We start from the raw sequence: 24,704 nt of genomic DNA, 5'->3' as shown, positions 1-24,704 counted from the left end.
CCACCCCAGAAAGAACTGGGGGCTCCCAGCAAGGTCGCCCTGACAGATGCAAACGCGCCATTGTCACTCTCAAGGACCCGCTAAGTACCCAAGATCCGTAAGCCGTGGGAACAGAGCCCGGCTTCAAAGAGCAGCTTCTGAAGAGGGCGGAGGAAAGGAACAGAGAAGGGCATGAAGGAAGGAGCACTGACCGTGTCGAGGAGAGCGGAGGGCTCCGGCTGCGTGTCCTTGGGCGCGGGGCCGGGCGGCGGCGGCGGGGGGGGGAAGTTGGGGCTGAAAACCATGAGGTCGCTCTTGGCGGCACCGTCGGCCACGCACAGGCTCCGGCTGTGGCGCTGCGAGTACGACCAGCTGCCCACTTCGCTGGCGCACACGAGCGTGGTGGGCCCGGGCCCCGAGAGCACGGCCGCCCGCGGCGCCCAGCGCGACGCCCCGTACAGCACCACGGCCAGCAGGAACAGGCTGGACACGGCGCAGATGGCCACCACCAGCCACACGTTGGTGGCCGCGCTCGCCGCCCCGGGCCCCAGCTCCACGCCCACGGCCGAGCGTGACGGCGACGACGACGACGAGGAGGAGCCCGCGGCCAGCGCCGCCTCGGCCGCCTCGAGCAGCGACACGCTGAGCGTGGCCGTGGCCGAGCGCGCCGGCTCGCCGTGGTCGCGCACGACGATCAGCAGCCTCTGGCGAGGCCCGTCCGCCTCGTCCAGCGCCCGCGCCGTGCTCACCTCGCCGCTGTAGAGCCCCACGCGGAACGGGCCCTTGCCCCGCGGCTCCCACAGCTCGTAGCGCAGCCACGCGTTGTAGCCCGAGTCGGCGTCCACGGCGCGGATCTTGGCCACCACCTGCCCCGCCGGCGCCCCCCACGCCGCCCACGCCCACAGCGTGCCCGACGCCGAGCCCGCCCCCACGGCCCCCACGCCCGCCGCCGCCTCGGCCGCCGCCACGGCGCCCGCCTCCGGGGCCGAGCCCGCGGCTGGCAGCAGCGCCGGCGCGTTGTCGTTCTCGTCCAGCACGAAGAGCTGCACCGTGGCGTTGCCGCTCAGCGGCGGCTCCCCCGCGTCCACGGCGCGCACCTCGAACTGCAGCACCTGCAGCTCCTCGTAGTCCAAGGGCTGCAGCGCCCACAGGCGCCCGCTCTCCGCGTCCACCGACACGTAGCTCGACGCCGGACGCCACCCGCCGCCCGACCACGACGACGACGATCCCGCGGCCCCGCCGCCGCCCACGCCGCCCTCCCACAGCGAGTAGCTGACGCGCCCGTTGCCCGCCTCGTCCGGGTCCCGCGCCCACAGCCGCGCCAGCTCTGCGCCCGCCGCGTTGTTCTCCCGCGCCAGCACCGTGTACACGGCCTGCGCGAACACGGGCGCGTTGTCGTTCACGTCCGACACCGGCACCCGCAGCCCGCGGCCGGCGCGCAGCGCCGGCGCCCCGCCGTCCTCCGCACGCACCTCCACCTCGTACTCCGACACCCGCTCCCGGTCCAGCGCCTCGCGCAGCACCAGCGAGTACGAGCCCGCGAACGTCGTCTCCAGACCGAACGGCGACGCCGGCCACACCCAGCACCGCACGCGCCCGTTCTCCCCCGAGTCCCGGTCCGACACGCTCAGCAGGGCCACCACCGTCCCCACCGACGCGTCCTCCGCCACCGGCACCGACAGCGACGTCACCCACACCTCCGGCGCGTTGTCGTTCACGTCCAGCACCTCCAGCACCACCTTGCAGTGACCCGACAGTGGAGGGGAGCCTTGATCCGTAGCATCCACTTGCAGGCGGTAGACACTAACATCCTCAAAGTCTAATTCTTTCTTTAGACGAATCTCTCCGCTCTTTCGGTCGATACCAAAAATGTCTTTTCCATCTTGAGGGAACAGAATCTCGAGGGAATACGAGATATTTCTGTTTGAACCTTCATCTAAATCCGTGGCATTTACTTTTATGACTAAGGTGCCGTATTCTGTATTTTCTGGCACTGCAACTTTATACACAGACTGGTTGAACTGGGGAGCGTTGTCATTCACATCCAGCACCGAGATCACCAGCTCCATGGTGCCCGTCAGAGACGGCCGGCCCCCGTCACTCGCCGTCAGCACCAACCGGTGCACGGGAATCGTCTCGCGGTCCAGAGGTTTCCTGAGGACCAGGAATAAGGATTCACCGTCCACTTCGGTTTTTTGCAAATCCAGTGAGAAATGCTCGCTGGGGCTGAGTGTATAGGAGAGCTGCGCATTCGCTCCGATATCCGCATCCGTTGCGCCCTCCAGCGGGAAACGAGACCCCGGCAGAGTGGTGAATTCCGCGATGCTGAAGTTCTTTCGGGCGGCGGGGAAGACGGGGGCATTGTCGTTGATGTCGGTGACCTCCAGCTGCACATGGAAGACGCGCAGCGGCCGCTCCAGCAGCACCTCCAGGCGCAGCGCGCACGGCGCGCTCTTGCCGCACAGCTCCTCCCGGTCGAGCCGCGAGCTCACCAGCAGCGCGCCGCTCGCCCCGCTCACCTCCACGCTCGCCCGCCGGCCCGGAGCCACCAGCCGCAGCCGCCGCGCCTCCGCCTCGCCCGCCTCCAGGCCCAGGTCCTGCGCCAGACGGCCCACCACCGTGCCGGCCTTGGCTTCCTCCGCCACCGAGTAGCGCACCTGCCCGCCCGCCAGCGCCCAGGACAGCGCCTGCAGCACCAGCACCCGCAGCACCGCCGCACACCACCGCTCGCCCATCCTCCCTGCCGCCGCCGCTCTCGCCGCCGCCGCCGCTGTGGCTGCCGGCCCCGGCCCGGGCCCCGCACGGCTCCCCGCCGCCGCCCGGACGCACCGGCTCTGCTGCCCGGCCCGCGCCGCCCCCCCGCGCTCACAGCCGGGCTCTCCGCCGCACCGGGGCGGAGCCGCCCGCACCGAGCCGTTCCTGAGCCTGCAGCGACACCGTGCGCTGCTCCGCCGCCGCACACACCACAGCCACAGCGCCTCCGCTCAGTTAAGAACATCCCCGCTGACGTCTGTACCTCTGTGCTCCGCTTATTTTTCTTGTTTCCTTTTCTTTATCGATTGCTATTTGCTTCATAGGTTCATTTCTTTCCGTCATCTTCTCCTTCCTTTCTTCCTTCCGTCACTTCTCTGGTTTTCATCGGTTTGCCTTTCCCTTCCTTCTCCTACTCTTTTCTTTTTTAGTCTTCCCGTTCATTTCTATTGCTTCCTCTCCGCGTTGTTCTTTCGCTTTATTGCCCTGCCCTAATCTTTATACCATTTTACCTTCCTTTCCAATCTTCGCTCTTCTTTGCCTCCACCGGCGATTCGGCAGTTCCCTCGGGCGTCCCGGTGGAGACCATGAATGTTGGCGTTATCAGCGCTAAGTAAGGTATTTCAGCGCCAGGGCGCGGTGCTCCAACCGGGGAAAGGCTGTTCCGGACCAGCTCTTCTCAGCATGTAAACATAAGGTCGGTACCTGCTGATCAGGTCCTTTTTCTTCCATTCTCGTCTTTCTTTGTTACTTCCTTGCTCCCTTTCTGTCTTACTTTTGTCTTCTACAGTCGCTTTCCTTGATATATCCTTTTCTCCTTTATTTTCTTCTGCTATTGTTTCCCTTCTTTTCTCTCTTCCCCTTATGTTTCCTGGATCTCTTTCCCTATGGCTTCTTCTTGCTCTTGACTGTCATATTTTTACATCCTCCCTCTTATTTTCTTTCCTTATCTCTTCTGTGCTTCTATTTCCTTCACTATTATTTTTTACGAATGTTTATATAATACTCGCAGTGAACATGTCCTATGTCCTTTGGACATCCTTGCAATGATTCCTTCCATTGCTTCTTTTGATTCCACTCCTTCTTGGTTGCCTTTTTTTTTTTTCTCGTTTTATCTTCTTTTATTTTTCTTTACTTTTTATTGCTCTCCTCGCTGTGAAGACTTTCCCTCCCCTGGTGTGTTCCTGCCATCCTTGTATCTTCTGTAGGTATTTTATTCCATAAGGAAATGTTTTTAAAATAGCTACACCATACACTGTCATGAAGCAAAGACATGTCCTTTAGCAAAAGGGCACTCCCATCTCTCATTCCTCATAACAGGGAATAGCCATCTTGCTTTCCTCCAGCACCATGCACCTGCAGCTTCCTCTCCCTTCAGAATCCAATCCGCATTTGGAGCCTTCAGTCATCACAAGGACCCCAGAAATAAATCCAAAAAGCAATCATATAGTAAAGAACAGCTTTGTTACATCAGAGAAGAGTCCACCCATGCAGACATCTAATACAAAAAAGGCTCCAGAGTCTAAGTGACCCAAGGGAGTTTCGCATATAAAAAATCAAACCCATCAGCGTCCAGCATGACAATACTCCAAGAAAACTGCAAAACAAGCATGATGACATCACATTCCTCCTTTACCTGGATGGAGAGCAATTCTGCCTCACTCATTTTTCACCTGCAGAGCTATTACAAAATTCAACACGGCATTGTCACTGAAAGCATCCTCTGCATGCCCAGCACATCTAGTCCTAGAAAAGCATTAAGGTCACTTCTCCATCTGCCTTTGCTTCCCTCTTACCACCATGACCCAGGAAGCAGCAGAATCAAATGAGAGAATATGATATCCTCCAAACCTAGAGGAATTTCCAGTCAGGAAATATTTAGTCAATACAATGTGAAGATACCACAGCTGAACAGGCGATGCCTTGAGAGGCTCCCGGGCAATGAGAAGCAAGGCAGTGCTAAAGGAATAAAGTAGGAATTTATTAAAAAGGCCTTCACAGGATACACCTTGAGCAGTTAAAGAGCCCAGCCACAGCTACATCCAAGATGGACAACGGGTCATGAGTTTCCACACTTTTATAAGTTTTGGTCCATTTCCATTTTGGGGATCATTGTCCAATTACAGCTCCTGGTTATGCAGTCCCATCCTCCCAGTTTGCTCTCCTCAATTCCCTGTTGTTTGCACTTTTTGGGCCTGAAGCTGTAAGGGTGTCATTGCTTCTCTAGACTGGAAAAGGATTGTTTTGTGTGACTGAGCTGTGAGGAGAACTTGCTAACACTTCATGTGCAGTTCAGAGTTATATACTAATGCAGTACAGAATCTGCAAAACACGAAAGCTAAAACTTAAGGCATCGCAGGAACCAAAGGACACCTGTCTCTCACATAGAGCCTCTTCTGGTAGGAATAACTCACCTGTAGCATCACTGGTTGCTTCTTCAGAAAAGGAAACTCCAGGACTAGGAATACTTGTTTTAAGGGACAGTGTCCCTTAATGCCAGACAGGAGACCAAGACCTGGGAGATGGCTGATGCCATGTCCCAAGAAAGGCTGGCAGAATGACACTAATTTCAAAAAGTCTTCTGTTTTAACAGGAAAATCGCACATCAAAGACAAGTGATTAAAGGCGTGGATGGCAAATCACTTCATAAGCTGTAATATCACAGGGAAAAACAGAAAGCAAGAGGACAGAGAACTGCTGGAGGTCCTCAGAGGATCCCAGAAGAGCAGCACTACATGGTGGGCATTTTCACAAGGCATGGGAAATGAGATCTCCACAGCTAACCAGGCACTCTCCAGTTCCTCCACTGTGATGCAGGCCGTGTTGTACTCAGCATCTGCATTTCCCTGGGGCAACACTCCTTCTCACTCAAAGTCACACTCCCCATCACACAGGCCCAGGCCTTATTTACTTCCACACACAGGATCTCTGCCAAAATATCAAACATTGCTCAACCTCAGCAACATGCCCTGTCTCTAAACCCCACTCCAGGCCCTTCTACTTCCTCATCTCCCTTCAGAATCATCACAAAAGATGTATAGAATGTCTAAAAGCTCTTCCCAGCTACATGATCTTCACCATTAATGCTTTGCTCTTTTTCAGTTACTCGGGTTGGAAATGTCACAGAGTTGCATATTAGAGTTCATAAACGTTCTGTGATTAGAACTGTGACAGCTCAGATCCCAGTCCACACAGATTTATTTCTTCAAGAGAACACAGCAAGTGCCAAAGCACAAGAGCACTCACAGAGTGTCAACCATGAGGGACAACTTGCACACCATGAACTGGGCAAATCATGCAGTTTTTGGGATGTTCTGGCAGATATCAGAACAATCCACATGTGACATCAGGACACCCCATCTCTACTGAGGCCACTTCTGCAATGCACAAGTAAAGGAAGTTGAGCACATATAGATCACTCCCACGTGTAATAAAATAAATCCTTGTAAATCCCACTTGAAGAGAAGCAAGGAAAGATCATGGTAAAATCTACAGGGATAGAGATTACTACAAAAGCCCAGTACTACACAAGCACTGCAAGATGAAGCATTCCCCAGCCACAACACCTGGAAACACTGAACTTGAAAATGTTATTTCATCAGACAACATTCAGCACTCTCCATCTCACCAGCTCTTACTATCGCTGGCCGGGGTCTCTGTACAAATCACAAACAGGACAGGGCTGCTGGGGAACACGTCTCAACCTGTTGTATTTTCCAGCATCAGTCTCATTACATGGCTATGACAATGGGAAGATGTCAGCAGCTCACGTCCCAGGCAGCAAAGAACTTAATGTTACAACTCACTTTATAAGTATTCTGACCAAACACAAAGCAAAAGCATATTGACAGTAGTTCTATCCAACCACTATAAGCACATGTAAGTTTGGTTAAAACAATGCTTGCTTAACTCAAATATAATACCTGCTTGTAAGCCTTAACACACATTGCACAGAGCTCCATTATTAAGCTTAGAACTTCTTAATATTTCGCCAGATAGACTTTTCTGTAGCTTAGGGAGTTATTCTAGACATGCATTAATACACAGACCATTGTTCATTTGTCCTTACTTTTCTACTTCTTATATCATTTTTCTGCTGACAAATCTTATCACTACTGCTTACCTCTAATCACAGTTCTGTTGTCGCTGAGGCCTGCCTTTTGCAGCTTTCCCAAAACACTCTGATTCTAAGGATTCCCACACTTTCCAACACGTGGCCTACACCAAGCAGGCAGCAGCAGCAGCACAGACAGTCCCTGGTGGCGAGACTCCAAACTGCAAGGGACACCGTGGGCATTTCAGTTTCACACTCTCATCTCATTATCAGCAGGGCCTCCCACTCCAGACCCTTAAGATGTAGGCAAGCATCCTCCACAAGACCACACTGTTCCCATCTTGTCTCACCCTTTCCTGTACAAATCCTTCACTCCACCACTCTGAGACTTGTTCTGAAGAGAAATATATAAGCTCATGGTATTATCTTATCACACAATCCATGGTGTCCCCAAGGATTTTCACTTTCCCCACACAAGTCTTTCTGCTGCTCATGGTCACCCTTCCCAACAGACAAGGGCCAGGCCCTGCTCTATACAACAGATCACAGTTTCCTTTCCTAACACAAGGTTCAACATAACTGTTAGCATATTCTTCTCAGCAATGACACACCATAAAAATCCATGTTGATGATGGTATCATCAACACAGTGCATAAGAGATGCTCTGCTGCTGACACCTCATGTTTTCTAATGCTTATTTATGTGAATACTTTTTTCAAACTTGATGTTGGAACCTCTAAACAGCAATAGCATTGATTTTGTGCTTCAAGTGAAAAAAAAACGTGGCAAGGGCACCATTCTAATACATGACACTGCCTGTGTTGGAGAATTTTTCTTGAGAATTGGTGGGGAAAGGTGATTCTTGGATTTTGGGGGCTATTTGTTTGTTTATTCATTACAGAAGAGAAAATTTCCATTTGTAAAGACCTTTTAATTCTTGATCATTGATGTAACTATTGATGCAAATTTTGAGAGAACATTTAAAAAGGACAATGTACTTCACACTACACCTCTAGTCAGAAATGCAAATCCTCAGGAACGGGGGCAGTAGGAACACAAAAAATAAATTTCCCTTTTGAAACACATACCTTGGGTCACACACTTCTCCCTAAATGCTAACCAGAACAACACGATACTTGCAAAAAGATCATAGGAAGATCATGGGAAATATCTGCCACACCTGCCCAATTTTCTAAATTACTCTCCTAATAGAATGATAATAGAGAACTTTTCTCCTTGAAAATCCACTTTTCACCTTGCATCGGACCTTCACATGACCATAATTAAAAAGAGGAGGGCAGTTTTCAACAAAAAGACAAATGAATATCAGCACGGATATCAGTCAGCAAAGGCAACGAGGTCGCACACAGCGCCTGCGAGACTGTCAAGAACACAGCCTGGCTGTCTTGAACTCCTTCATCCAACTCGGGTGGAAATGCAACACATGAAAAACAGAACCCCTGGCTGTTCTGCAAATCTCGCATCTCCGGCCATCTCCTTTCGCACAGAATAGTAATTTAATTCTGGGGGAGAACAACTCACGTTTAGAGGATCAAACCTCACCTGCCTACACTAACTGCTCGAGGATGCTGCCTTATCTATATTCTGGACACACCCCAGAAAGAGCTGGGGCTTCCACCAAGGTCGCCCTGACAGATGCAAACATGCCATTATCATTCTCAAGGACCCGCTAAGTCCCCAAGATCCCTAAGCCGTGGGAACAGAGCCCGGCTTCAAAGAGCAGCTTCTGAAGAGGGCGGAGGAAAGGAACAGAGAAGGGAGTGAAGGAAGGAGCACTGACCGTGTCGAGGAGAGCGGAGGGCTCCGGCTGCGTGTCCTTGGGCGCGGGGCCGGGCGGCGGCGGCGGAGGGGGGAAGTTGGGGCTGAAAACCATGAGGTCGCTCTTGGCGGCGCCGTCGGCCACGCACAGGCTCCGGCTGTGGCGCTGCGAGTACGACCAGCTGCCCACTTCGCTGGCGCACACGAGCGTGGTGGGCCCGGGCCCCGAGAGCACGGCCGCCCGCGGCGCCCAGCGCGACGCCCCGTACAGCACCACGGCCAGCAGGAACAGGCTGGACACGGCGCAGATGGCCACCACCAGCCACACGTTGGTGGCCGCGCTCGCCGCCCCGGGCCCCAGCTCCACGCCCACGGCCGAGCGCGACGGCGACGACGACGACGAGGAGGAGCCCGCGGCCAGCGCCGCCTCGGCCGCCTCGAGCAGCGACACGCTGAGCGTGGCCGTGGCCGAGCGCGCCGGCTCGCCGTGGTCGCGCACGACGATCAGCAGCCTCTGGCGAGGCCCGTCCGCCTCGTCCAGCGCCCGCGCCGTGCTCACCTCGCCGCTGTAGAGCCCCACGCGGAACGGGCCCTTGCCCCGCGGCTCCCACAGCTCGTAGCGCAGCCACGCGTTGTAGCCCGAGTCGGCGTCCACGGCGCGGATCTTGGCCACCACCTGCCCCGCCGGCGCCCCCCACGCCGCCCACGCCCACAGCGTGCCAGACGCCGAGCCCGCCCCCACGCCCGCCGCCGCCGCCGCCGCCTCGGCCGCCGCCACGGCGCCCGCCTCCGGGGCCGAGCCCGCGGCCGGCAGCAGCGCCGGCGCGTTGTCGTTCTCGTCCAGCACGAAGAGCTGCACCGTGGCGTTGCCGCTCAGCGGCGGCTCCCCCGCGTCCACCGCGCGCACCTCGAACTGCAGCACCTGCAGCTCCTCGTAGTCCAAGGGCTGCAGCGCCCACAGGCGCCCGCTCTCCGCGTCCACCGACACGTAGCTCGAAGCCGGACGCCACCCGCCGCCCGACCACCACGACGACGACCCGGCGGCCCCGCCGCCGCCGCCCCCGCTGCCCACGCCGCCCTCCCACAGCGAGTAGCTGACGCGCCCGTTGCCCGCCTCGTCCGGGTCCCGCGCCCACAGCCGCGCCAGCTCCGCGCCCGCCGCGTTGTTCTCCCGCGCCAGCACCGTGTACACGGCCTGCGCGAACGCGGGCGCGTTGTCGTTCACGTCCGACACCGGCACCCGCAGCCCGCGGCTGGCGCGCAGCGCCGGCGCCCCGCCGTCCTCCGCACGCACCTCCACCTCGTACTCCGACACCCGCTCCCGGTCCAGCGCCTCGCGCAGCACCAGCGAGTACGAGCCCGCGAACGTCGCCTCCAGACCGAACGGCGACGCCGGCCACACCCAGCACCGCACGCGCCCGTTCTCCCCCGAGTCCCGGTCCGACACGCTCAGCAGGGCCACCACCGTCCCCACCGACGCGTCCTCCGCCACCGGCACCGACAGCGACGTCACCCACACCTCCGGCGCGTTGTCGTTCACGTCCAGAACCTCCAGCACCACTTTGCAATGACCCGACAGCGGGGGCATACCCTTATCTCTCGCTTCTATTTGTATCTCATATAAACGAGCCTCTTCATAGTCCACGATGCCTGCCAAATGAATTTCACCCGTCTTCGCATTTAAAAGGAAAATGTTCTTTCCCTTTTCAGGAAAAGTATTGCTCACGCTAAATTTCACTTCTCCATTACTTCCCAAATCCGGATCCGTGGCATTCACCCTCGCCACAAACGTCCCCTCCGTAGCGTTCTCCGGCAGTTGCACTTTATACACAGTCTGATTGAATTGGGGCGCGTTGTCATTCGCATCCTCCACCGAGATCACCAGCTCCATTGTCCCCGTGAGAGACGGCCGGCCCCCGTCACTCGCCGTCAGCAACAACCGGTGCACGGGAGTCGTCTCTCGATCAAGAGATTTCGTAAGTACCAGAAACAGGGATTCTCGGTATTCCTCACTCCGCTGCAAATCCAGAGAGAAATGCTCGCTGGGGCTGAGTGTATAAGAGAGCTGTGCGTTCACTCCGATATCCGCATCTGACGCGCCCTCCAGCGGGAAACGAGACCCCAGCACAGACGATTCCGCGATGCTGAGGTTCTTTCGGGCGGCGGGGAAGACGGGGGCATTGTCGTTGATGTCGGTGACCTCCAGCTGCACATGGAAGACGCGCAGCGGCCGCTCCAGCAGCACCTCCAGGCGCAGCGCGCACGGCGCGCTCTTGCCGCACAGCTCCTCCCGGTCGAGCCGCGAGCTCACCAGCAGCGCGCCGCTCGCCCCGCTCACCTCCACGCTCGCCCGCCGGCCCGGAGCCACCAGCCGCAGCCGCCGCGCCTCCGCCTCGCCCGCCTCCAGGCCCAGGTCCTGCGCCAGACGGCCCACCACCGTGCCGGCCTTGGCTTCCTCCGCCACCGAGTAGCGCACCTGCCCGCCCGCCAGCGCCCAGGACAGCGCCTGCAGCACCAGCACCCGCAGCACCGCCGCACACCACCGCTCGCCCATCCTCCCTGCCGCCGCCGCTCTCGCCGCTCTCGCCGCTGTCGCCGCTGTGGCTGCCGGCCCCGGCCCGGGCCCCGCACGGCTCCCCGCCGCCGCCCGGACGCACCGGCTCTGCTGCCCGGCCCGCGCCGCCCCCCCGCGCTCACAGCCGGGCTCTCCGCCGCACCGGGGCGGAGCCGCCCGCACCGAGCCGTTCCTGAGCCTGCAGCGACACCGTGCGCTGCTCCGCCGCCGCACACGCTCTGTATTTTCCCCCGCGCTGCCTTCCTGAAATGGGTATGTTTTCTACCGTGTCTTGTTGTCGTGCTCCTCGTTTTTTCCCCCTCATATCTTCTACTGTCTTTGCACGTCTTCTTTCATTTCTTCTTCTTCCTTCTTCACTGCCATTTTCATTTGCTTGTTCCCTTGCAATTCATTCTTTTCCGTCATATTTCCTTTATCTTTCCTTTTTTTTCCTTTGTGCTCCATTCTCTTTCTTCCCTTTCGTCCTTGTTATTCCACTCTTCTTTCTTTCCACTCTTTTCCCATCTCCTTCCACCCACCTCTATTCTTTAGCCGCGCTGGAAGGTCGCCAGTTTTCTCTGGTGCCGCAGAGACCATCAAATGCGGAGTCATCAGCGCTACTTACGGGCCATCATTGCTGCAGAGCTGCGCTGCTCCAACCAAGGCTGTTAGGAACCAACTCTGCCCAGCGTCTACTCATAAGTTCGGTGCGTGCTGGTCAGCTCTATGGTCTCTTTCATATTTCCATTCTTCCTTCATTTCTTACTTTCATTATGGCTTTATTTTTATTTGCATCGGTTCATTATTTACTTTACTACTACTACTACTATTTTATTACTATTACTATTTATATTATTATTATTTTCTTGATGCTATTTATATTTTCCCCTTCCATTTACTTTATTTTCTCTTTCCTTGTTCTTTCTCTATATCTTTTCATTCCTGCTTATCGCTGTCCTATGTCTTTCCCCCTTCTCCTCTCCTGTTTCCATCTTGTCTCTTCTGATGTTGTCTTTTTTTTTTGTTTGTTTGTTTTTTGTTTTGGTTTTTCTGTCTTCACTAGAATATTTTCCAAATCCTCACAATGTAGTTTGGGAATATCTCTCCTTGTTCTTCTTTTACCTGACCCCTTCATGTACATCCTTGCTTAGTTGGTTTTTTTTTTTTTAAATCTTCTTTCTACATTCCTCCTCCTTCCTTGTCGCTGCATCCCCTGCTCCTCTATTTCCATAATTATATCTTCTGCACATTCTTTCTTCCACAAAATATTTAAAAATACCTAAAATACCCCTACCACGAAGATGATTTTGGGGTCCGAGTCTCATTTCTCTTCCCTACACCTCCTCTTAATGTGGAGAGGGAGCAGCCTGCTTGCTCTCCATGCACCTCCAACTTCACTCTGTTCAGGAGAAAGGCCACACTCTTCAGCCTCCAGTGCTCTCAAGGACCCAGCAATAACACAGCAAGGCAGCCAGATGACAAAGAAAAGCTCTGCTGCATCAAAAGAGTTTCCACCACTCTCTGACACAGAAGCTGAGGCCACAGTTAATTGGGACATCTGTGCATGGAGGCCTGGAAGAGTTCAATCAAACCAGGGAATTTTCTCATTCCAGAACTCAAACCTATCACAGCCCAGCATGACAACCTCCCTTAAAGACCTAAAAAAGCACTGGGCAGACACAGCTCCTGAGGACTCCTCATGTACCTCAATCCTTCCTGACTTTCCTCTTGCATTTTCAAAGTTCTCTTCCTCTCTGGAAGGCATCTGCTGCCTAGACAGCACACCAAGAACCTTGGTATCTATGAAGCCCCAAGGAAAATCTCTCGCTCACCTTAGGATGATCCACTTGTCATACAGCAAACAAAAGCCATGAAGGTAACACCATAACAATGTCACTAAGAACACTCCCCTGACCTCCTACACATCTGTTTGGTGAAATGAATTTTGGTCCCTCCTTCATTCCTGCTTGCTGTCACCCACTCAGGCTGTGCCTGGAAGCATCAGAAAAGGAATGTGAGCAGGTGACAAATGCTGCGTTGGTCCAATAGGGTGAACATTCTGCTAATTCAACAAAAAGATGCCATAACTGAACAGGAAATAAAATACAACAGTCTCAAGAACATTCACATTTGCTCTATGACTTACCTCTTCTGAACTGGTTCCTTCTTCAGAAAATAAATATTTTTGGGGCGGGAAAGTTGGCTTTCAAGGATAATTGTGCTTAACATTATCAGTGGTTTTGGGGAAGCTGGGCAGAAAAACATCACTTATGTTCCACAGAAACTGGACAACATGCAGTGTCCATTACGCATTTCTTGGGGAAAGAGGAAGCAGATCTGTAAACTACAGAAATTATCTCAAAGTAAACCTCAGAAGACAGGAACAGGCATCCACCACAATGATGGGGAATGCCCCAAATATCTGCCATGTTGCCAATGAGAGACAGGAAATAAACACAACAACAAACAAACCCAGAAAAACAAAAGCATGTGCAGTTTGATAGAAAAGAGGATAATAATTTTTTTTTAAAAGTCCCATTCTCCTGTCTTGAAAAGCAAATTTTGGCAACATCTTGAATACCAAGACCCATCTGGCAAGACAAAGCAGAAACACAATGAGGGAAAGATTCAGAGAAGGCTCCGCAGCATGATCCAAATTCCAAAAGGTTCTCTCTGACCAACAACATTCCATACCCAACCCAAGTAATTAAAGGCATACAGGATAGATGTTTACACTAAGAGCAATACCAGGAAGAACAACAGTGCCCTGATATGCAGAACTCCTGGGTGTCCTGAGAGGATCCCAGGAAAGCAGCACTGTGTGGTGGAACATTTCTGAAGTATTCTACTGCAATCCGCTATTTTGCACCCTGGGAACTGGGACCTCCGCAGCTAAACAGATATTTCCCATTTCCTCCTCAAATATGTATTGAAATTCTCCCCTTTCCCCATGCCTGCCAGAAATATATACAGAGTGCTGCAAATACATTCTGTGATTCTTTAACTTGTCCCTCATGCCAGGATGCTTTTTGCCTTTTCAGCAATTTCAAATACAAACCGAGTTCTTAAAGGTTCTGCAAATAGAGTCATGAAAAATACTAATTGCAGTCCCCACAAATTTTCTTCAAGAAAATTACACCAAACCTGCACCTCAAATCCCATCAAAACGTTAAGAGTGGAAGAATTTCTATAACAGAAAACCAAAGCCGGGCTGCTCTGTATTATTGGAGGTTTGGTGTGTACATCCAGACACAAGAATAAGCCAAGTGTGATAACAGGACTCACCATCTCTGCCCAGACTGACCAGGCAGGAGCACAAGAAGGGGAAGAAAAGCACAACAAGATTACACCCACCCCCTCAACTGCCCTTAAATATCATGTCTCAAGAGAAGTACAGATCCACCATGGCAAGAGCTGTGGAAGCTGCTACAAGAACCCTACAATACACATGGAAAGCAGTTTGTAGTGCCACTCTCCCACAACACCACCCCCAAAACAGCAGCAAAAATGTTCATCAGTCTGCATGTTACCAGCTGTTACCCAGCACATTCCCTGTGTCAGGCCAGAGGCAGCACAAGGGACTCTCTCTGATGGGAGATATTCATAACCTCAAAGGACTCCGTGGCCATTTCAATACCACATATTATCTCAAGGTTCAAAAGGCCTCCAACATCAGACCCTTGGAACTTGGGAAAGAATCCTGGCCACAAACACTCTGTGCCAATTCTACCTACTGCAAGGCATGCTCCACTCCTCACTTTGTAACAGTAGTTCTCGAGTAAAAAGTAAAAATCATGTCACATCTCCTATTCCTCTCTTCTTATGTCATGGTCCATAATTTCACAGATTATTTCTCGTTCCCTCAGAAAATCCTCCCATTGCTCCAGAACACCATCCCAGTGTTCACAATGAAGTTGGAGGTGCATTCACAATGATTTGGTTGATTTGGGACCAACCAAAATGGAGAAATTACACTCTGCACATTGAAAATACATTAGACCACAAGTCCAAATCGCCAGCTGTCCCCAGAACACTTGTAGAGGGAAATGACAGAGGATGAGGACAGAGAAGAAACCACAGGTGAAACCATCCAAGTCAACACTAGGCAAAGCCAGTAAGGCAGTACACAGTACCTACGGGTCTGTTACCAACGCAGCCTCCTTCTTTTGCGCTCCTACACTAAACCCGGGAGAAAACATTACATACCGGACAGCAAGAGCGCTGACTGCAGAGGTGACTCCTTAGAGAAGGGATTTCATCTTAGGGGAACACAATTCATATCCACATCAGCAAACCTCAGCTGCGGACCGTTACAGCACAGAGGTGCCGCTAATCTTTTATCTCCAGCAAGCCTTCCCCTCCCACAGGCAGGAGTTCTGCGGCTCCGGCAGGACCCTGCGACAGATGCAAAGGTGTCTTTGATTTCTTAAGGACCCGTCAAGTACCCACCGCCCTCGGGCCGCGGCAATTTGGCCTGGATCCCAGCAGCGACTGCAAAGGACACAGAACAGAAGGCGCAGAAAAAGGAGTATAGGTAGAGATGAGCAAGCATTGCACTGACCGTGTCGAGGAGAGCGGAGGGCTCCGGCTGCGTGTCCTTGGGCGCGGGGCCGGGCGGCGGCGGCGGAGGGGGGAAGTTGGGGCTGAAAACCATGAGGTCGCTCTTGGCGGCACCGTCGGCCACGCACAGGCTCCGGCTGTGGCGCTGCGAGTACGACCAGCTGCCCACTTCGCTGGCGCACACGAGCGTGGTGGGCCCGGGCCCCGAGAGCACGGCCGCCCGCGGCGCCCAGCGCGATGCCCCGTACAGCACCACGGCCAGCAGGAACAGGCTGGACACGGCGCAGATGGCCACCACCAGCCACACGTTGGTGGCCGCGCTCGCCGCCCCGGGCCCCAGCTCCACACCCACGGCCGAGCGCGACGGCGACGACGACGACGAGGACGAGGATCCCGCGGCCAGCGCCGCCTCGGCCGCCTCGAGCAGCGACACGCTGAGCGTGGCCGTGGCCGAGCGCGCCGGCTCGCCGTGGTCGCGCACGACGATCAGCAGCCTCTGGCGAGGCCCGTCCGCCTCGTCCAGCGCCCGCGCCGTGCTCACCTCGCCGCTGTAGAGCCCCACGCGGAACGGGCCCTTGCCCCGCGGCTCCCACAGCTCGTAGCGCAGCCACGCGTTGTAGCCCGAGTCGGCGTCCACGGCGCGGATCTTGGCCACCACCTGCCCCGCCGGCGCCCCCCACGCCGCCCACGCCCACAGCGTGCCCGACGCCGAGCCCGCCCCCACGCCCGCCGCCACCGCCTCGGCCGCCGCCACGGCGCCCGCCTCCGGGGCCGAGCCCGCAGCCGGCAGCAGCGCCGGCGCGTTGTCGTTCTCGTCCAGCACGAAGAGCTGCACCGTGGCGTTGCCGCTCAGCGGCGGCTCCCCCGCGTCCACCGCGCGCACCTCGAACTGCAGCACCTGCAGCTCCTCGTAGTCCAAGGGCTGCAGCGCCCACAGGCGCCCGCTCTCCGCGTCCACCGACACGTAGCTCGAAGCCGGACGCCACCCGCCGCCCGACCACGACGACCCCGCGGCCCCGCCGCCGGTGCCCACGCCGCCCTCCCACAGCGAGTAGCTGACGCGCCCGTTGCCCGCCTCGTCCGGGTCCCGCGCCCACAGCCGCGCCAGCTCCGCGCCCGCCGCGTTGTTCTCCCGCGCCAGCACCGTGTACACGGCCTGCGCGAACGCGGGCGCGTTGTCGTTCACGTCCGACACCGGCACCCGCAGCCCGCGGCTGGCGCGCAGCGCCGGCGCCCCGCCGTCCTCCGCACGCACCTCCACCTCGTACTCCGACACCCGCTCCCGGTCCAGCGCCTCGCGCAGCACCAGCGAGTACGAGCCCGCGAACGTCGCCTCCAGACCGAACGGCGACGCCGGCCACACCCAGCACCGCACGCGCCCGTTCTCCCCCGAGTCCCGGTCCGACACGCTCAGCAGGGCCACCACCGTCCCCGCCGACGCGTCCTCCGCCACCGGCACCGACAGCGACGTCACCCACACCTCCGGCGCGTTGTCGTTCACGTCCAGCACCTCCAGCACCACCTTGCAGTGACCCGACAGCGGGGGTGTCCCCTTGTCTCTCGCTTCCATACGAAAATTAAATACCTTGACATCTTCGAAGTCTAGAGCGCCCGTAAGGAGAATTTCCCCAGAGTTCGGATTAATGGAAATCACATCTTTTCCACTCGTGGGAATGATGTTCGTCACGGCATATGTCACTTCACTGTTAATTCCCTCGTCCCCATCCGTGGCATTTACCCTCGTAACCAGCGTCCCCACAGCAGCGCTCTCCAGCAGCTGCACTTTATACACGGACTGGTTGAACTGGGGCGCGTTGTCATTCACGTCTAGCACCGAGATCACAAGCTCCGTGGTGCCCGTCAGAGACGGCCGGCCCCCGTCACTCGCTGTCAGCACCAACCGGTGCACGGGAATCGTCTCGCGGTCCAGAGATTTCGTTAAAACGATCTCGGGTTCAGTATTTCCATCATTCGATTTTTGCAAATCCAGAGAGAAATGCTCGTTGGGGCTGAGTGTATAGGTGAGTTGAGCGTTTGCCCCGATATCCGCATCCGACGCGCCCTCCAGCGGGAAACGGATCCCAGGAGGAGAGTTCTCGGATAAAGTGAGGTTTTTCCGGGCGGCGGGGAAGACGGGGGCATTGTCGTTGATGTCGGTGACCTCCAGCTGCACATGGAAGACGCGCAGCGGCCGCTCCAGCAGCACCTCCAGGCGCAGCGCGCACGGCGCGCTCTTGCCGCACAGCTCCTCCCGGTCGAGCCGCGAGCTCACCAGCAGCGCGCCGCTCGCCCCGCTCACCTCCACGCTCGCCCGCCGGCCCGGAGCCACCAGCCGCAGCCGCCGCGCCTCCGCCTCGCCCGCCTCCAGACCCAGGTCCTGCGCCAGACGGCCCACCACCGTGCCGGCCTTGGCTTCCTCCGCCACCGAGTAGCGCACCTGCCCGCCCGCCAGCGCCCAGGCCGCCTGCAGCACCAGCACCAGCACCCGCAGCGCCGCCGCACACCACCGCTCGCCCATCCTCCCTGCCGCCGCCGCCGCTCTCGCCGCAGTGGCTGCCGGCCCCGGCCCGGGCCCCGCACGGCTCCCCGCCGCCGCCCGGACGCACCGGCTCTGCTTCCCGGCCCGCGCCGCCCCCCCGCGCTCACAGCCGGGCTCTCCGCCGCACCGGGGCGGAGCCGCCCGCACCGAGCCGTTCCTGAGCCTGCAGCGACACCGTGCGCTGCTCCGCCGCCGCACATGCCACAGCGCCTGTGTCTCCGCTCCTTTAAGAACATCCCCTCTGCCGTCTGTTCCTCTCTGCTCCGCTTATTTTTCCTGTTCCCTTTTCTTTATCGATTGCTGTTTGCGTGCATAGATTCATTTCTTTCCTCATCTTTTCCTTCCTTTCTTCCGTCATTTCTCTGGTTTTCATCGGTTTGCCTTTCCCTTCCTTTTCCTACTCTTTCCTTTTTATTCTTCCCGTTCTTTTCTATTGTTTCTTCTCGTTGTCCTTTTGCTTTATTGCCCTGCCCTAATCTTTATACCATTTTTCCTTCCTTTCCAATCTTCGTTCTTTTTTACCCCCGCCGGTAATTCGCCAGTTGCCTCCTGCGTCCCGCTGGAGACCATCACTGTTGCAGTTATCAGTGCCAGTTATGCGATATCAGCGCCAATTATGGTATATCAGCGCCCATTACGGTATGTCGGGTCCAATCATGGCATATCAGCGCCAGGACGCGGTTTTCCAGCCAGGGAAAGGCTGTTCCGGACCAGCTCTTCTCAGCGTGAAAACATAAGGTCGGTGCCTGCGGATCAGGTCCTTTATCATTCTTCCCTTTGTTTCCATTCTCGTCTTTCTTTGCTGCTTCCTTACTCTCTTTCTGTCTTATTTTTTTCTTCTATAGTCGCCATCTTTGTTGTATCCTTTTCTCCTTTATTTTCTTCTGCTATTGTTTCTTCTATTGTTCTCTCTTTCCCTTCTACTTCGTAGTTCTCTTTACCTATGGCTTCTTCATGCCCTTAACTATCATATTTTTACATCCTCCTTCTCATTTGCCTTCCTTATCTCTTCTGTGCTTCTATTTCCTTTGCTAGTATTCCTTCCAAATGTTTATATATTACTCACAGTAAACATGTCCTTTGGATAAAGTTCTCATTCCTCTTCTTGCAATGTTCCTTCCATTGCTTCTTTTGATTCCACTTCTTCTTTGTCCTTTTTTTTTCTCGTTTTATCTTTTTTTTTTTTAATTTATTTTTTCTTTCTCTCCTCGTTGTGAAGACTTTCCCTCCCCTGGTCTGTTGCTGCCATCCTATCTCCTATTGTTTTTTTTTTCCCCTTAAGGAAATATTTTTAAAATACCTACACCATCACGTCATGAAGCACAGACATGTCCTTTAGCAAAAGGGCACTCCCCTTCCACCTCTCATTCCTCATGATGGGGAATAGCCTTCTTGCTTTCCTCCATCACCTTGCACCTGCAGCTTCTTCTCCCTTCAGGATCCAACCCACGTTTGGAACCTTCAGTCATCACAAGGACCCCAGAAATAAATCCACAAAGCAATCATATAGTAAAGAACAGCTTTGTTACACCAGAGAAGAGTCCACCCACGCAGACATTTAATATAAAAAAAGGCTCCAGAGTCTAAGTGACTCAAGGGAGTCTCGCATATACAAAATCAAACCCATCTGAGCCCAGCATGACAATACTCCAAGAACACTGCAAAGCAAGTATGATGACACCACATTCTGCCTTTACCTGGATGGAGGACAATTCTGCCTCACTCATATTTCACCTGCAGAGCTATTACAAAAATCACCACGGCATTGTCACTGAAAGCATCCTCTGCATGCCCAGCACATCTACTCCTAGAAAACCATTAAGGTCACTTCTCCATCTGCCTTTGCTTCCCTCTTCTCAACCTGTGCCAGGAAGCAGCAGAAAAAAAGTGAGAGCACATAATGTGCTCCTAACCTACAGGAATTTCCATTCAGACAATATTTAGTCAATCCAATGTGAAGACAACATAGCTGAACAAGTGATGCCTTGAGAGGCTCCCTAGAAGAGAGGCTAGGCAGTGCTAAAGGAATAAAGTAGGTATTTACTAAAAAGGCTATCACAGGATACACCTTGGGCAGTACAGGAGCCCGGCCACAGCTACATCCAAGATGGATGAGAGGTCACAAGTTTCCATGCTTTTATAAGTTTTGGTCCATTTCCATGTTGGGGCTAATTGTCCAATTACAGCTCCAGGTTATGCAGTCCCATCCTCCCAGTTTGCTCTCCTCAATTCCATGTTGTTTGCACTTTTTGGGCCTGAAGCTGCAGTGGTGTACTTGGTTCTGGCGCTGGAAAAGGATTGTTTTGTGTGACTGAGCTGTGAGGAGAACTTGCTAACACTTCATATGCAGTTCAGAGTTATATATTAATGCAGGACAGAATCTGCAAAACATGAAAGGTAAAGCTTAAGGCATCACAGGAACAAAAGTATACCTGTCTCTCACATAGAGCCTCTTCTGGTAGGAATTACTCACCTGTGGCATCACTGGTTGCCTCTTCAGAAAAACAAACAAACAAACAAACAAACAAAAAACAAAAAAACAAGACCAGGAGTACTTGTTTTAAGGGACAGTGTCCCTTAATGCCAGCCAGAAGACCAAGACCTGAGAGATGACTGATGCCATGTGCCAAGAAAGGCTGGCAGAATGACACAAATTTCAAAAAGTCTTCTGTTTTATGAGGAAAATTCCACATCAAAGACAAGTGATTAAAGGCATGGATGGCAAATCGCTTCATAAGCTGTAATATCACAGGGAAAAACAGAAAGCAAGAGGACAGAGAACTGCTGGAGGTCCTGAGAGGATCCCAGAAGAGCAGCATTAAGTGGTGGGCATTTTCACAAGGCATGGGAAATGAGATCTCCACAGCTAACCAGGCACTCTCCACTTCCACCACTGTGATGCAGGCCGTGTTCTACTCAGCATCTGCATTTCCCTGGGGCAACACTCCTTCCCACTCAAAATCACACTCCCCATCACACAGGCCCAGGCCTTATTTAGTTCCACACACACAATCTCTGCCAAAATATCGAACACTGCTAGACCCCAGCTACATGCCCTGTCTGAAAACCCCACTCCAGGCCCTTCTACTTCCTCATCTCCCTTCACAATCATCACAAACGATGTACAGAATATCTAAAAGCTCTTCCCAGCTACATGATCTTCACCATGCATGCTTTCCTCTTTTTCAGTATTCTCGGTTGAAAATGCCACAGAGCTGCATGTTAGAGTTCATAAAGGTTCTGTGATTAGAACTGTGACAGCTCAGATCCCAGTCCACACAGATTTATTTCTTCAAGAGAACACAGCAAGTGCCAAAGCACAAGAGCACTCACAGAGTGCCAACCATGAGGGACAACTCGCACACCATGAACTGGGCAAATCATGCAGGTTTTGAGGTGTTCTTGCAGATATCAGAACAATCCACATGTGTGATCAGGACACACCATCTCTACTGAGGCCACTTCTGCAGTGCACAAGTAAAGGAAGTTGAGCACATATAGATTACTCCCATGTGTAATAAAATAATTGCTTGTAAATCCCACCTGAGGAGAAGTAAGGAAAGATTACGGTAATATCTACAGCTGTAGAGAGTACTGTAAAAGCCCACTACTACACAAAGACAGCAACTTGTAACATTCCCCAGCCACAATATCTTGAAACAATGAACCAGAAAAAGTTGTTTCTTTAGACAACATTCAGCACTCTTCATCTCACTAGCTCTTACTATTGCTGGCCAGGGTCTCTGTACAAATCACAAACAGGACGGGGCTGCTGGGGAACGCGTCTCGAGCTGTTGTATTTTCCAGCATCAGTCTCAGTACATGGCTATGACAATGGCAAGATGCCAGCAGCTCACATCTCCAGCAGCAAAGAACTTAATGTTACAACTTACTTTATAAGTTTTTTGACCAATCACAGAAAGCAAAAGCATATTGACAGTAGTTCTGTCCAACCACCATAAGCACATGTAAGTTTGGTTAAAACAATGCTTGCTTATCTCAAATACAATACCTGCTTGTAAGCCTTAACACACATTGCACAGAGCTCCTTTATTAAGCTTAGAACTTCCTAATATCTCGCCAGATAGACTTTTCTGTAGCTTAGGGAGTTATTCTAGACATGCATTAATACATAGACCATTGTTCATTTGTCCTTACTTTTCTACTCCTTATACCATTTTTCTGCTGACAAATCTTATCACTACTGTTTAGCTCTAATCACAGGTCTGTTGTCGCTGAGGCCTGCCTTTTGCAGCTTTCCCAAAACCCTCTGATTTTAAGCATCCCCACACTTTCCAACACGTGGCCTACACCAGGCAGGCAGCAGCAGCAGCACAGACAGTCCCTGGTGGCGAGAATCCAAACTGCAAGGGACACCGTGGGCACTTCAGTCTCACACTCTCATCTCATTATCAGCAGGGCCTGCCACTCCAGACCCTTAGGAAGTAGCAAAGCATCCTCCACAAGAGCACTCTGCTCCCATCTTGTCTCACCCTTTCCTGTACAAATCTTTCAGAACAGGTCTCGGAGTGGGGAGTGAAGACATATATATAACCTCAGTATATTTTCTTGTGACAAAATCCATGTGTCCCCAAGCATTTTCACTTTCCCCACACAAGTCTTTCTGCTGCTCATGGTCACCCTTCCCACCAGACAAGGGCCAGGCCCTACTCTATACAACAGATCACAGTTTCCTTTCCTAACACAAGGTTCAACATAACTGTTAGCATAGTCTTCTCAGCAATGACACACCATAAAAATCCATGTTGATGATGGTATCATCAATACAGTGCATAAGAGATGCTCTGCTGCTGACACCTCATGTTTTCTAATGCTTATTTGTGGGAATACTATTTTCAAACAATGGTGGAACCTCTAAACAGCAATAGCACTGATTTTGTGCTTCAAGTAAAAAAAAAACGTGGCAAGGGCACTATTCTAATACATGATTCTGCCTGTGTTGGAGAATGTTACTTGAGAATTGGTGGGGAATGTTGATTCTTGGATTTTGGGGGTTATTGGTTTGTTTGTTCATTACAGAAGAGAAAATTTCCACCTTTATGTCCCTTTTAAGTCTAGATGACTGATATAACTATTGATGCAAATTTTGAGAGAACATTTAAAAAGGACAATGTACTTCACACTACATCTCTTGTCAGAAATGCAAATCCTCAGGAACATGGGCAGCAGGAACACAGCAAATAAATTTCCCTTTTGAAACACATACCTTGGGTCACACACTTCTCCCTGAATGCTAACCAGAACAACATGACACTTGCAAAAAGATTCTGGAAAGATCATGGGAAATATGTGCCACAACTAACCTATTTCCTAAATTACTCTCCTAATAGAATGATAATAGAGAACTTTTCTCCTTGAATATCCACTTTTCAACTTGCATCGGACCTTCACATGACCATAGTTAAAAAGTGGAGGGCAGTTCTTAACAAAAAGACAAATGAATATTAGCACGGTTATCAGTCAGCAAAGGCAGTGAGGTCCTACACAGCGCCTGCGAGACTGTCATGAACACAGCCTGGCTGTCTTGAACTCCTTCATCCAATTCGTGCGGAGATGCTACACATGAAAAACAGAACCCTTGATTGTCTGCAAATCTCACTTCTCCGGGCACCTCTTGCGACAGAGAATACTAATTTTATTCAAAGGTAGAACAACTCACGTTTAGAGGATCAAACCTCACCTGCCTACACTAACTGCTCGAGGATGCTGCCTTATCTATATTCTGGACCCACCCCAGAAAGAGCTGGGGCTTCCACCAAGGTCGCCCTGACAGATGCAAAGGTGCCATTGTCATTCTCAAGGACCCGCTAAGTACCCAAGATCCGTAAGCCGTGGGAACAGAGCCCGGCTTCAAACAGCAGCTTCTGAAGAGGGCGGAGGAAAGGAACAGAGAAGAGAACGGAGGAAGGACCACTGACCGTGTCGAGGAGAGTGGAGGGCTCCGGCTGCGTGTCCGTGGGCGCGGGGCCGGGCGGCGGCGGCGGCGGAGCGGGGAAGTTGGGGCTGAAAACCATGAGGTCGCTCTTGGCGGCGCCGTCGGCCACGCACAGGCTCCGGCTGTGGCGCTGCGAGTACGACCAGCTGCCCACTTCGCTGGCGCACACGAGCGTGGTGGGCCCGGGCCCCGAGAGCACGGCCGCCCGCGGCGCCCAGCGCGACGCCCCGTACAGCACCACGGCCAGCAGGAACAGGCTGGACACGGCGCAGATGGCCACCACCAGCCACACGTTGGTGGCCGCGCTCGCCGCCCCGTGCCCCAGCTCCACGCCCACGGCCGAGCGCGACGGCGACGACGACGACGAGGAGGAGCCCGCGGCCAGCGCCGCCTCGGCCGCCTCGAGCAGCGACACGCTGAGCGTGGCCGTGGCCGAGCGCGCCGGCTCGCCGTGGTCGCGCACGACGATCAGCAGCCTCTGGCGAGGCCCGTCCGCCTCGTCCAGCGCCCGCGCCGTGCTCACCTCGCCGCT

At 53.7% G+C, this 24,704-nt stretch overlaps 3 protein-coding genes across 6 annotated transcripts in view; all 3 read right to left on the bottom strand.

The window, feature by feature from the left end:
* Window positions 1–24,704, bottom strand: part of LOC135279919 (protocadherin alpha-C2-like) — a 179,108-nt gene that overhangs the window by 119,884 nt on the left and 34,520 nt on the right. Inside the window, exon 2 of one of the 4 annotated variants that reach the window (XM_064387497.1) lies at window positions 15,679–15,744. The exons of 2 other annotated variants lie outside the window; for them this stretch is intronic. In XM_064387497.1, coding sequence (XP_064243567.1) covers window positions 15,679–15,744 — 66 coding nt within the window. Of the gene's footprint in view, window positions 1–191; window positions 3,875–15,678; window positions 15,745–24,704 lie in introns of those variants that run through there. One more of the 4 variants, XM_064387495.1, reaches the window with a different exon arrangement.
* On the bottom strand, window positions 8,460–13,511 carry LOC135279920 (protocadherin alpha-2-like). Its single transcript, XM_064387502.1, has one exon. It carries the CDS (start codon window positions 11,115–11,117, stop codon window positions 8,475–8,477), a length of 2,643 nt encoding a protein of 880 aa, XP_064243572.1. The 5' UTR covers window positions 11,118–13,511; the 3' UTR covers window positions 8,460–8,474.
* LOC135279921 (protocadherin alpha-8-like) lies at window positions 15,751–20,683 on the bottom strand (the record flags this gene model as incomplete). Its single annotated transcript, XM_064387503.1, has 1 exon — window positions 15,751–20,683. A coding segment is annotated over exon 1 (2,445 nt), but the record flags the coding sequence as incomplete, so codon positions are not given.

Source organism: Passer domesticus, chromosome 13 (assembly GCF_036417665.1).
Source record: "Passer domesticus isolate bPasDom1 chromosome 13, bPasDom1.hap1, whole genome shotgun sequence".
Taxonomy (NCBI): domain Eukaryota; kingdom Metazoa; phylum Chordata; class Aves; order Passeriformes; family Passeridae; genus Passer; species Passer domesticus.
Note: the sequence above shows the minus strand (reverse complement) of the source record. Positions and strands in the feature narration are given on the sequence as shown.

Bases quoted from the DNA above. Each gene is read 5' to 3' on its own strand.
- LOC135279920 (XM_064387502.1), bottom strand. From the start codon at position 11,117: ATGGGCGAGCGGTGGTGTGCGGCGGTGCTGCGGGTGCTGGTGCTGCAG.